The 13,863-nt window shown below is 43.3% G+C and overlaps 1 protein-coding gene across 17 annotated transcripts in view; it reads left to right on the top strand.

Moving 5' to 3' along the window:
* Positions 1 to 13,863, top strand: part of FBRSL1 (fibrosin like 1) — a 775,633-nt gene that overhangs the window by 487,237 nt on the left and 274,533 nt on the right. For all 17 annotated transcript variants that reach the window (XM_053368547.1, XM_053368552.1, XM_053368549.1 and 14 more), the window contains one exon: positions 5,018 to 5,047. In XM_053368547.1, the coding sequence (XP_053224522.1) occupies positions 5,018 to 5,047 (30 nt within the window). The remainder of the gene's footprint in view (positions 1 to 5,017; positions 5,048 to 13,863) is intronic.

Below are 13,863 nucleotides of genomic sequence, written 5' to 3'. Positions count from 1 at the left end.
AGGTTCCAAGTATTGGGTATATACGGTAATTCAGAAGGATATTTTCCTCAGCAAATTTAAGATTATTCCATACAGTCACATTGATTGTCTCTATTTCCCTACTCCGGTGGGAAGGTAAATGGCGTTTCCGTGCGCTGGTCTGGTTTGCCAGAAGCAGCTTAGTCATGCAGGCCACATGACCCAGAAGCTGTCTGCGGACAAACGCCGGCTCCCTCGCTCTATAGAGCGAGATGAGAGTGCAGCCCCAGAGTCGTCTGCGACTGGACCTAAGGGTCAAGGGTACCTTTACCTTCACTATATGGCTTTCTGTGACACGCAAAGCAGGCCCAAAGCAACAGTGTGTTGTGGCATCTTAAAGACTCATGGATTTGCTATGGTATAAAACTTTCATGGATTCCAGCCCACTTCATCATTTGCAAGTTCACCTTGTGTCCACAGAAACTCATGGCGTAACAAATGTGTTTTGCCTTTAAGGTGCTACAAAAACCCTCATTGCTTTTGCTGCAAGAGACTAAGACAGCTACTCCTGGAGAATTTTACAGTATAAGATCTCTCTTATTAATTATATGTGCTGGTGGAATATACATTTCACTAATAATACTAATAATACACACATAAATAATAATATTTATATGATAGAAAATGTTCCTGGGTATCAATAATTTAGATACATCTTGTTTTAAATGTGTGTCAGAAGTTAAATGGTACATTTGCTGTTGTCCGCAGAATGCATCTAAACTGACACATCCATTTAGAGGGGACTGTTCAAGAATAGGGAAGAAAAAGGTTCTATTTCCTTGGCAAGCAATGTATGTCCTTAAAAAAAAAACGCAAAAACCCACCTCTCCAAAGGATTATGGGATAGCTTCCCATAGTACAGTGAGGCAGGAAAACAAATCAAAGGAAATCCAGGACTAATCACTCGTGCCCAGAAAATTTAGTCTGCAAACAACACAGAAATTATCTACTTAATCCAGAAGCAGATCAAATCCCTGTTAGTCTTGTATTAAAAACTGTACATGAATGTACTTAGACAGTACCACATGTGTGAACCAGACCACAAATTTCCCTTTTACTCCTGCTGAGGAATGCTCTAGATCTTTTTTGATTCTTTTTTAAGGAATATCAATCATAAGAATGGTTAACAAAGAACATGTTAAAGTACTATAACATGTACATTGTTAACCATTCTTCTGATTTGTGTCAATTAAAAAAAGATCTGTAAGGTGAACCTACTTATGCTATTGTAAATATTGCTGTTATTAATGTGTATTCTGTGTTTCTTTGTTCTTCGTTGCATTAAAGAGTTGCAGCCATATGGCATTTTCTGATTATTATTTTTTCCCTTAATATTTTTAGTGTTCTAAATGTCTTACATCAGGTATGGGAAAACCTTTTCATTCCAGGGACCACATTTTCTTCTGGGCAACCTTTTGGGAGCCACCTGCAGGTCAATGTGAGGCAAATGTGAGCAGAACAATTAATGTCCATCTTACCTTTGTTTCTACACACACTCATGCATCCTTCTCTGTCCTCCATTGAGGCAAGCAAGTATTATAGAATCATAGAATTGTAGGGTTGGAAGCATCATCTAGTCCAATGTCCTGCAAGACAAAGCAAGACCAGTGAGGGGTGTGGCTTGGGGAAAGAGGATGTAGCCTAGAGAGGAAATGTGACCTGGAGAGACTTGAAAATTCACTTATCCAAATGAGAGGAATTAGTACCCAAACCTTGCCATACACATTGCAGATTCATATATTTGAACAATGAGCAGTTTTTACTTCATTGTTTACTTTTTGCTGGTTGGCTGAGGAATTGAGGGGGAGCAATAGGACCAGGGCTGTCTTAAGCATATGCGGTGCCAGGATGCAAAGATCCGCCCGGCAGCCCACCCCCAGGTTGCCCAGTCTCAGGTGTGCAGGAGGGTGGAGCCGGCTGGCCGCCTCAGCGTCTCGTTGGCTTTGTCGCCCCCAAACTCACGGCACAGAGTTTATGCCCACAGCAGAAGAGCCCACCGTGGCACTCTGATCGGCGGGCAGGCTCTTCCCTGGACTCAACTCTCAAGCCCCTGACTCTCAGCCTGGCACCCCTGAGAGCCTGGCATCTGGGTGCCCCGCACCCCTAGAAGCTATGGGCAAGATGGCCCTGAATAGGACAAATCAGAGAGCAGTTTTCCTGGGTTTTCTGGGGGGCATGATGAGCTGGGGGGGGTTCCAACATTTTGTGGTCAGGAATGCATTAGAAAATTCCCCATAGGAATCAGTGGAAATTGTTCACTTGTTATGCAAATACGCACCTAACATACTCTTTCCATAGACCTCATTGTGTTTGGATAACAACAACAATAATGAACATTTGATGCCCTTTCTGGATACTCAGAATTTCTGGATACTCAGAATTAGCTGCCTGAGGCAGCTGCCTCACATGCCTTCAGAGAGTGGAACATGCCTTCAGGGAAGTGGAAATGGCATGCAAATAACTGCTCCTAGGTTTTCGAGGTCTTTCTGTCCATTCTGTCCATTTTGATAGAAGCAGACGTCTAGTATCCCTCAGAGGAAGAACCAGTGTAAGATGCCAAAGATCAAATCTCTTTCCCACTGGTTGCTAGTGCTTTGACCGCAAAATCCAAAGTCAACTAATTCATATCCTCTGTCTAAAATAATGTAACTTGAGAAGCAGCCCTTGGTGGGCAACTGACAAAATGTGCCATAATATATTTTCCAGGGAAGATGAGATTCCCTGTTTTAATGTAGAAACCACCCCCCTGCTGCTTTTGAGGTCATTTTCTGCCCATAGAGAAGGCTGCAATAGCTTCATTTGTACTTTGCAATGGTAATGTTTTCTCATCTCCAGCCAGTGAGATCTATGCATCCCTAAACATTCCAAGGTGTCATTATCCTGCCATATGTACAGCTGAAAATAGAACTATTCCATTTTCAAAGCCAGCAAGTGTGTCCAATGTAAAATGACTGCCACCCCTTCTCCTTCTTGACTTTATGGGTTTTTTCCCATCTAGAAAATGTTTTAAGAACTTTAGTCTCCTAAGATTTTAAGCACAGGAGAGCAACTGTACTACAAATTGATAAACTTGAGACCAGGTTACTTAAGGAACTGCATTGCCCCATATATCCTTGCCCAGGGGTGGAGGAAGGGGAGTGAGGTGGGTGCGGGCCACCCCGGGTGTCACCACTGAGGGGGGTGACAAAATGCCGGGCGGCACTCACCATGGGGCCTGTAGCGCACCTGAGCCACGCTTCTCTCCTGGGAGTGACGCAGTGGCTTGGGCACTCACAGGCTCCACACTGCCCCAAATGGTCCGCCCACTGCCCCCCCCAGCTGTAAGGTGGCTGAGTGGGAGGAGGCAGGCAGACTCTGGAGACCCCCGCAGTGCCCCCCGCTTTTGCCCTGCCCCTGGGCGTGCCACTTCCTCTGCTGCTGTCCTTGCCAGCAACTGTGCTCCTTAGCTCTAGGGGACTGCTGAGAGTATTGCATGCCCCACAGTCTTAAGTCTTTTGTATTTTATATCACTTCAACAACTTTTGCCTGCGAAGCAGTTTATAAATATGTCAAATAAATGAATGAATAAAGATAGCTCTTTCCCAGTAGAATCACATTGAAGTAGGCAACGCTTTCTTTCTGTTGAGGGTTGCATTCCCTCAAAGGTATTTGAGGGTCACATCCTGGCAATGGATAGAAATCATACAGTCAGCATTTTTAGTAAGCTTTCTACTATGAGCCCAACAGAGGCGGATTTATGGAAGTGTGACTGGTTTGGTCACACTGGGGGCGGAGCCTTGGAGTGCTGCAGGGGGCGCAATAACCACAGTATGTTGTAGAATGGAAGGCAAGAGATGAGGGCACCAAATTTTAGCATCACACAGGGTGTCGCTGAACTTTGAGACCCCAAGGTCGTCCACTGATCCCAAACCTGAACAGTAACAGCCAAATTAGGTTCCACATGTCCCCAAGTCAATATATATGTATTTTGGATTCTGTGTCCCAATGTACCCGTCTAGACATTGAATCAATATAGTAAAGTCCCAAATGGACTGTGAGGAGGATCTGTAGAAGAATCTCTCCAAATTGGCTAACTAGTCAACAGAACAGCAGATAAGAGTCAATGTTTATGTCCCAATTTGCCCTTACAGACATTGAGACGCTTCTGCCATTCTGTTGCCCAGGCAGCCAGTTTGGAAAAATCCTTTTTGAGATCCTCACAGTCCACTCATGACTTCACTGTCCTTAATAAATTGGGTCATCTGCACAGTTTGCTACTGCAATCTATGGTATTCATCTCTAAATCCAAATAATTTATGAACAAATTAAATTGTCCTGATCTCAATACAGATTCTTAGGGATGAACCTCACTGGGTGTTAAAGCCCTCTCTCAGAACAGTTTCCAATACATAGGAGGAACATTTGCCTTCATATGCCATGACTGATATGCTAGGAACTTTTAGTGAAGGACTTCATTAAATGGCCTTTTACCCAGCCCAAAATATCTCACTTTTCCAAATGCTCAGGGCAGCTAATGCCTATCTACTGGGATGTTTGTGTATTTATCCAGTTTAAAACAGCATTATTTGGATATGTTATTTTAGTTCATGTTAACATGCTGAGATTATTTATTTCAATGTTAAAATAGGGAATACATTTTCAAAGGGAAATGATGTGATTTGCCAGGGAAATTCAAAATTCTGGTTCTATTGTCATAATAAAAATGGAGAGAGTCTGTGACATTTTTTATTGATATTACCTTGTGTTTCTTTCATACAGATAAGTTTATTATTATTATTAATTTCATAAAATTTGCACACCTCATTATCTACATGCTTACCAATACTCTTAAAGAATTCTAAAATTCAAATAAATGTGATTATCGCAGTGCCTTCTAATTGTGCTACGTATCTTATGAGGCCCTTAGTGCTAAGAAGGCTTTGAGTTGTATATGTTGATGTGTATAATTTCTGCATCTTTTCATAACAGAGTCTTCTATTTCTTTCTTTTTAATCTACAGTGTGACAGCGAGAGTGACATTGACGATAAGGTAAGTCCAAATGTCCTTTCCTTTTTGTTTTGACTCTACTGCCTTCCTGAAGCTTGGAAACTCTTTTTCCAGGAAAGTAAGAGGAAACTACAAAAAAAATTTCCTATCTGCTTTTATGCCAGATTTTAGAAATAGTGATTGCTAAACCTCAAATGCCTTGAGTCACTATACAAGATGTCTTTTCCCTTGGGCTTTACTATGTACATAAAATAGGGTTTGTTGTTGCTAACATGACGACCTTCTTTGATTAATGTGCTCTGATTGGAAGAGCACTCAAGACTGCAATAGCATTCCTATCATGTTATTTTGGAGGAAGACTTCCCTCAGTAACTGCTTGAAAGGCAATATTTTATTTATAATGACTTTTGAATATGTCAGTTTTCGTAATGGGTTTCGAAGATGGACAACCAGTAACCCGTCTTTGCAGATGATGTTGTAACTGTCAAGGTATATTTTGGCTTCATGCATACATATTTATCATGCAGCAAAGATTTTTTTACGCTTGAGCCTTTTGCATTAGTCATTGGGAGATTATAGTCAGATGTTTGGGATGGGGAGAGATGAATGTATGGGTTCTTGTTTAAACCCAGTGACCTCCACTGACCTAAAAATGTCCCACCTATAGAAGAGGCAAGTTTAATTAACATCACTAAACTCTGAAGCACTCCCACTGACTGCAGTGAGACCACTATGAGACTATGTTGAATTCCATTGTGAGCTTCAGACTGACATTGTGTTAAAAGAAAAATTTATTGCCTGTAAATAACCTTCAAGTTCATCAGATATTAGTCTCAGGCCATGCTGACATTTACAGCTGCCTTGGTTCTGTCTTTGAGTGGGCTGAAGTTTTTACTGCAATTTTTGAAGAATACAATTAAAGTAACATTCAGACAAAAAGGGAGTGTTAAAATATGGAAGTTGTTTTGGCCATATAAATTAGAAATACAAATATATTGAGCTGTCATAACTCTCAAGAAATGTTGATCAAATGTTTTCATATCTTCTTTGCACTCACATCAATACATTTCCAGTTCAGATAAAGACAGGAACTACAAATTGTTTGTTAAATGCTTTTATTTAATTAAAACGTTTCTCCCCCACTCTTCACTGCAAAAATAATTCCAGGGTGGGTAACAATAACATATATACAAAACAGCATAAGTGACAGCATAATACAGGTTAAAACAAGGCAAATGAATTATAAATGAATCCAGGAAACATCAAATCTGATATAACCAAGTCTTTACCTCACACCAGAAGTTGAATAGCAACACCACCCTTTGTATCTCAGAAGGAAGGGAGTTCTAGAGCTGAGGTGCTGCCACTAAGAAGGTGTTGCATGGAAGGCACCATGTTCCCCCTCCAGTGCTGAAGCACTGTACATTTGGCTGGCTGTCATGCATGTATATTTGGTAGTAAATTCTCAAAAAGCAGGAAGATTAACCCCAAGAGGGGCTTGCAGTTGGGCAGCTCCACACCATTTAGCTAAGGTACCCAGTTTCTGCCATGCATCACTAATGTCTTGGGATGGAGATAATTTGCTATGGAACCTCTTTGGCATCCAAAAAAGTCCAGAACAATATAGTCGTTGAATGAGGCACAGTCTCAGGGTAGTGGAGGACGTTTTCATAAACAAGAGCGCTGTTGAACCGCTGCTTGGGTAGAACGGGTCCTACCTTTTACAATAAGGTATCAGCCCCTCACTTGGTCATAGCACAGATACCAAAATAATAGAGTGTCATTTGTCAAGTCCCTTCCATAGAAGCTTCAATATTCATCTCTCCAATACACAAAAACAGAGAAGATTCTTGTAGAACAGGGGTCGGCAACCTAAGGCCCATGGGCCGGGAGAGGCCATTTAACCAGCCCACAAGCTGCCCCCGAACCGAGCCGCCCATTCGGTGAGTCCCTGCGTGCTGTGCTAAACCGGCGCGGCTTGGCGATTCTTTTCTGCGGCTCCGGAAATCACTTCTGTGCATACCCAGATGCCAGAAATCGCGTCTGCGCATGTCCGTGGTGCCAGAAATTGCTTCTGCACCTGCCCAGACGCCAAAAATTGCTTTTGAACAGGCACAATTTTTGGCATCTGGGCATGCGCAGAAGCGATTTCCAGCGTTGCGCTGCATCAGTCCAGCCCACAGATGATCTCTGCAGGAGTGATCCGGCCCATGCCTGATAAACCTAGCTGACCCCTGTTGTTGAAGCTTAAATGCTAACAGATTTATTTCATGATCTAGGGCCCACTTTATCAGAGGCAAGAAGTATTATTTGAAAGAGGAGGCTCGAGTCCTCCAAAGTTTATGCCACAATAAATATTTTGGTCTCTAATGCAAGATTTAAAGTATTTAAAAGACAGTGGAACCTTGGTTTTTGAACGGCTTAGTTGACAAACAAATCGAAACCCGAATGCCGCAAACCCGGAAATGAATGCTTTGGTTTGCGAACTTTTTTCAGAAGCCGAATGTCCAATGCGGCTGCCGGCTATTGTTTCCGGGGCGCCTGCACCAATTGGAAGCCGTGCCTTGGTTTCTAAACATTTTGGAAATCGAACGGACTTCTGGAATGGATTAAGTTTGAGAACCAAGGTTCCATTGTAAATGAAAAATATTATTTGGAAAAACCCAACTTTGGTGGTTGGTTTTCAGTTAAACTAGGACTGGGCAAACTGGGATCCATGATTCTGTAAGTCTCAACATCCTTTAGAATTCCACTTTCTCATCTTACCAAGACTGGGTGAATTCCAGAAAAAGTTGGGCTGACTTAAGTCACAGAAAGGTGCTTAAACTCATAGTTAAACCCTTTTGATTTCAAATTTCCTTTGACATGTTCCCCATCTCACTAGCTATCAGTGTTGCAGATATCATTTTGAATGGTGGGATAGTGGAAGCTTTGTGCAACCCTCACTGCTGAACAAGATATCCACCTCAAAATAAAATAATAATAATAAAGTTTTATTTAAAAAATCAAATTATAAAACTAACAGAGAGATGCAGAAAATTTGCACATTTCCAATTTTAGAATTGGGTTGTCATTTGGCTTACAGAGTTACAAAGTGTTTCTGTTTGACCTCTGCTAAAACCACAGGAGGTAAAAAATACCACAAATGCAGGAAGATACCTGGGAAGCCTACACTAATAAAGCAGATTTCCCCCATCTGTTCAAAATCCGGAAAATGTATTTTGCCTTTCATCCTTTCACTGCCTTCTTTTAAAAGTCTTGCTGCATGTTTAAAGTTGCCCCAGATGAAATCACAGATGTGTTTTGACACATAAGCCATAAGAGAGAGGGCTGGATTAAGCAACAACAGCTTGTATTATGGTGTGTGTTGATATTTTTTCGGTTGCCACAGTCAAGTAGCTGAGGCCAAAAGGGGAAGAGGGACTGATGGGGCTGAGTCTACCTGGTGCAAGTGCAACCATTTCACGTCGGTGTGAAGAGCAGTAGTGGCCTGTGCTAGCATAAATCCATCATATTATTGGCACGTCCAGTGTCTGCAATGGGCAGAAAACACTGCCACCCCCTATTTATCTCCCAGCAGTGGTGCATGAACTCTCCCCTTATTTGGTTTGCATATATGGTATGTTAGCTTTTGTGTTAAAATTTCCTAATCTGTTGGCAGCATAGCTCCACACAGCTTGGTGCCTGTTCTCACATCAACAGTAGCGGTCGGACGGTGGAATGATGGGTGCTTACCTGTAGTAGAAGTCGCTGCTGCTTACTGAGAAGGGGAGCAAGAGGGCAAGGTGGGGAGAGATCCACTCTGTACAAATGCACCAGTAGAAGAAGCTCAGCATTGGTTGCCTCTACCATCTGAAGTGAAGTGGGTGTTGGGCAGAGAGAGGGTCTCCACAGTGATGGCCCCTTGGGAGCAAAGCGCCTTCTTTCAAAGGGCTGCCCACTTTGTTATACTTAAGGTTTATTTTCCCAGGCTCTCAAATATTTGAGCTGTGGCCGCCTGATCTGCAGCTTTTTACCTGTTTGTTTTGGTGTTTGGATTGCTTGAGCGTTATTGCGTGGCTCTATGGAGTGAGCCGACTCTGGGAGCCTGTGGCTGAAGGAGAGTATAGAAATGTCTAAAATAAATACACAGAAAGTTTCTCATAATTTAATTAAGGAGACATCGCGAAAGAACAAATGTACACAGCAGTATCAACAAGCGATGAAGTCTAAATAAACAGACGGATAAAAGCAGCAGCCAACACCAATCACCCATTAAAAGCCTTGGAGAATGAAAGGATCTTAACCTGTCATCTAAATGATAAGTGTTGGTGCCTGCCAAAATTTGTAGCTGCTGCTTGGTAGAGATGGCCAGGAACTTGCTGTGCCACACAAGTAGCTGTTCTCTGCCAGAGCTAAGTTCTTCTGTGAAATGCATTCTCCCCCCCCCCCTTTTACGTCTCTCCATATTATTCTTTACCGTGTATATTTTAGGTTTCTGTCTGCCCCGTCTAGATTCCTGATAACAGAGGGTAGTGTTACATGGCTGAACATGGTGAGACTCAATTCCCTCATATTATTTCCGACGCTGAATCACAGTATTTCTCGCATTTCCCCAATCAAAGAAGGCAAAAAAGCAATCATTTAGAAAAACTACTTGAAAGATCTGCCAGTCAATGCTCAGATGAAGTTGTAAGTGACATGTAGTTTTAGTATACAGCTATGCTATTAATGATTATCTAAATTACACTGGGTAGGCCTGGCTAGCAGCATTACATCTGAGACTGACGTTTGTTAGATTAGGTTTGACTTCACCTTGTAGTGAAGAAATTGAAATCTGAACAACATTGATTAGCTTTCAGAATGTGGGATCTGAGGTTACCTTCAGAGGAAGCTGCATTGCGTATGGCTTGTAACCTAACTGTCCTTCTCAGAAAAGGAAGAATATTATATCATTCTGTACAGATGATATTTGAGAGCAGGGTGGGGGGTGGAGATGGCCGTCACGCTTCATTTCAACTTATGGACTAACCAACGAGCCTTTGCACACACAACAATGAAGAGAGAATGCCTCTGTGTCTTTTCTCTGTATTGCTTTCTTGATCTGTAAAGACAAAAAGCAAGGCATCAGTTTCTTTAACTAGGTCTCTGCCTCTAAAAAGGACTCTATTCCATGACAGAAAAGACAAATGCATGCATCACATCACTGTAAGTAGAGGTGTGAGCCTTTGCCTCAGTTCCTGGATGCAGCAGTGTTTTGGCAGGTGATGCTGATCTGTTGCCTCATGTGCACCTGCCCTAGGCCACATACTGTGGGATGCAGGGGTGCCCATGTGCCCTGGAGACCTTAGAAAATAATGTTCTCTAAAGCTTGGTGTTTACAGAGGCTTGAGACTGATGTCTTGGGTCCCATTCATGTCTACAGCCCAACCAAACCTTGGTCCCCCCGCCCGAGTGTCCTCTATCTTTTTCTTAATCCAGTTTAATAAAGGATGGGATGAAAGAGTTCACAAGTACTCTTACTACTGCAATACCAGCTGGGATCAGAGAATGGGCCCATAATTGCAGTATTAAAATGTTGTTCCAAATGACTGTCAGTGACAAATCTGCTCGACAGATCTTCTGTCTTGCATTCAGAGTGTGCCCACCTTTTTTTGTTTAAAACAAAGGAAAATGTCAGGGAACTGCCATCGGCTCAGAGGCGAGAAACAGAAAGGCAGTTGTGTTACAGGGAGCCTCTGAAAATCTTGCGAAGCAGTTCCTCTTCCGGGGAGGAAGAAAGCCCCACCTCCAGTGGGGAAGAGGTGCAAGGACCAGAGGATGCTGGTGGGAGCCTTAACACCGCTCCTGGGCAAGCCGGACAGGATGGAAACACGCCCTTGCCATCTCCCATCCTGCGCAGTAGTAGAAGGTGCAAAGAGGGAAGGAGAAGGCTGGGGGTAATGAAACTCTTATGTTGAGGGAGGTCCAAAAGACCTGCCTGGTTACTCTCGAGCAACCGCAACAGCCATCTGACAGAAAAGGAGGGAGAGCTCTATTGATTTTGAGAGAAGGTGTTTAGCAGAATCTGGAGGTGCTTTTGTTTTGTTTCCTAGAGCAGAGGTTTCCAGCCTTTTTGAGTCCATGGCTTCCTTAACCAACTACATAATTTCTGCAGCACCACTCTGAGGCTCAGGAGCCCAGTTTTGTCACCCTTTGCCGGCAGAGCTGGCAGCCTCTCACCCTTGTGTGAACACCCTCCCTTGTGGAGAGTTCCCTCAGCCTCTTCTCCCCTCTCTTTGGGAGTCCTCCAGGCAGCTGCTATTGCCATCCCTGGTCTCTGAGCTGCCCCTGCCCCACCCCAAGGAGAGGAGCCTCCCAGAGGCACCATTTGCCTACGGAGATTATAGCCAGGGCTGCTGCAATAAACAGCTGTGCAAACCTTTGGGAGGCAGAGATGCAGGAGGACGTCAGAGGAGGGAGGGAAGGAAAGAGAGACAGAGGCCAGTGTTGCCTGCGCCACCCCTAACCATCATTCAAGGCATCCCACGGCACACTGGTTGAAAACCATTATCCTAGAACATCTAGGACAGCGTTGCATAGGGCTTTAGCTCAATGGTAGAGCAGCTGCTTTGCATGCAGAAAGGCCAGGGAGTGTTCCCTGCCTGAAACCCCGGAAATCTGCTGCCTCTCAGCGTACACAACACCGAGATAGATGAACAATAGGAAAGAGCCTCCTATGTCTTCCCTCCGTCCCTCCCTTGTTTTTGCTTTGCTTTTCATTTGCCTCAGAGGGGGAAAAGTCAGGGACTCCCAGTTTGTCCGGAGATCTTCTGCAGCACGTAGCAGTGACGGTGGCATTGCTCTGACGGCCCATAAACATTGCTACTGAAAATATATACTTCCTTTACTAGCTACAACAGCATTAACAGACAGCAATTACCCTTCATTTTCAGGAACTATAAAGTCTCCATTAATTCAAGATTTATGTAGTTATAGCATTTAGCACAGGAATAACACCACAGAGAATTGGTTTATACACATGTAATGAGAGAGCTTATGGCATACTTTAGTGAACATTAACATAATAGAGTAATATAAACCATCAACAGTTCCTCTTATTGTCTCTTACCTGCTTTAGCGTTCAGATGAAAAGAGGCGAGCAGCTTGGTAATGTGCTCCCGCTAAATGGCATTCTGCGAAAAGCCAAAAGTCAAGTTGCGTAAAACAAGGGAATGACTAATTCCTTCTCATCATTATTCCAAAATGTTGCTGAGACTTTTGCTAATAACAATGTTTGGAGCAGTATTAAGTATAAAATGTGGGATGTGGGGCGGTGGGGGGGGGAGGGAGAACCTATTACCTTCCCTCAAAGTAATTCAACATTCGTGCTCTTTCATTCTTGGGCTCCCAACTGCTGCGAGTGAAATTATGGGTTGTCAGTTTAATTGTATGGACCCAGAGCATAAGCGAGCTCTACAAATCAAGGGTTAGATATCAGGCATTTCTTCATTTACTAAATAAGACACTGAGGAAGGAGGGGTAGGGGTGCAAATGGCATTGCACTTCTAAGTTAATTAAACGTTCGCTGCATATTTATGCTGTGGTTTGATTTTGTGTTACAATGGTGGCAGGAAAAAGCTTAAAACCTCAAGTAGCTAAGACCTGGAGCTGAAACGAAAAGGGGTGGGGTTCTGTGTGCACCTGCTTCCCCCCAAAGGCAGCCCTTAGTTTTCAGCATTAAAGTTTTTATGACATGTCAGCCTCATATCATGGACATGGACTTTGGCGTCAGATAATTCAGTGTTTTCTTAGAAGATTCATCCACCCCTGTGTAAGAGAGGCCGAGGAACTGTATTATGTTTAAGGGAGCTCGAAATGGTAGCCCTGTGAGAGGGTAAACTACAGATTTCGGATAAAATACAAGTTGGAAATACAAGTTTCCAACATAATTAATAGGATCAGAGGCCAGAGCAGGCATGGAGAGACAATTTAACCCTTTCCTCCCCTGCTGTGGTCCTGAGGCAAATCCCTCTTCCCATTTGCATTGGGAGGAAATTCCTCCCTGGAGTAATTGCTGAAATGCCTAAACACAGGATGGTTTAATTGACATAATGCCTAAACACCATTATGTGGCAGCCTCTCTTCAGTGGCATCTGGTCAAAGTTTGGTACTGGTTGACTTTCCTGCATAGTTGTCCCATGGTTAGGGACACAGGAAGCTGTTTATACCAGGTGAATTCACAGGTCCATTTGCTCAGCATTGTCTGTACTGACCGGCAGTGGATCCTCCAAGGTTCAGGCAGTGAGGCCTTTCCCAGCCCTCCCTAGCTATACTACTGAGCTACTACGGAGTCTTTAAAAGGGATAGGTCTATCTTTCTTTCTTAGAATGATTGGGATTTAATGGATGAATCGGGTTAAACTCATATGATTAATTTATTAAGATTTTTCTAATAGGATAACCACCTTACTTTGAAACCACCCTCTGAGCCATGGCCTACCTGTGTTCCTTTAGGGTGACATGGAAGAACCTTTAGAAACATGATGTTTTCCCTAAATGGCACAGCCCTCTGTGCCGGATTCCAGACACAATCTTTCACCCATCAAAAGAAATTTCATGCACCTGTTCCTTTCAGAGCCTTACAGTTCTTGTCCTTTTCTCTCTCCCTTTTTATAACTTCTGTTCTGCTGGCTTTGGTGTCCAAGCCTTAGGATACCAGTTTCCATCTGTGGGGAAAGTTCATGGCTCTGTGGGATATGCTTTAACATGGGAAATGCTTTATGGCTGGAAAGGGTAGTTTGAAACACTGGATAGCTGCTGCCTCTCAGTGCAGGCAGTATGGAGCTAAATGGACCCCGTGGTCCGACTTTATTTGGTATAATGCAGCTCTCCGCGTTT

This window comes from Podarcis raffonei, chromosome 16 (genome assembly GCF_027172205.1).
Source record: "Podarcis raffonei isolate rPodRaf1 chromosome 16, rPodRaf1.pri, whole genome shotgun sequence".
Classification (NCBI taxonomy): domain Eukaryota; kingdom Metazoa; phylum Chordata; class Lepidosauria; order Squamata; family Lacertidae; genus Podarcis; species Podarcis raffonei.
The sequence above is the reverse complement of the archived record's forward strand: the minus strand, read 5'-3'. Positions and strand labels throughout refer to the sequence as shown.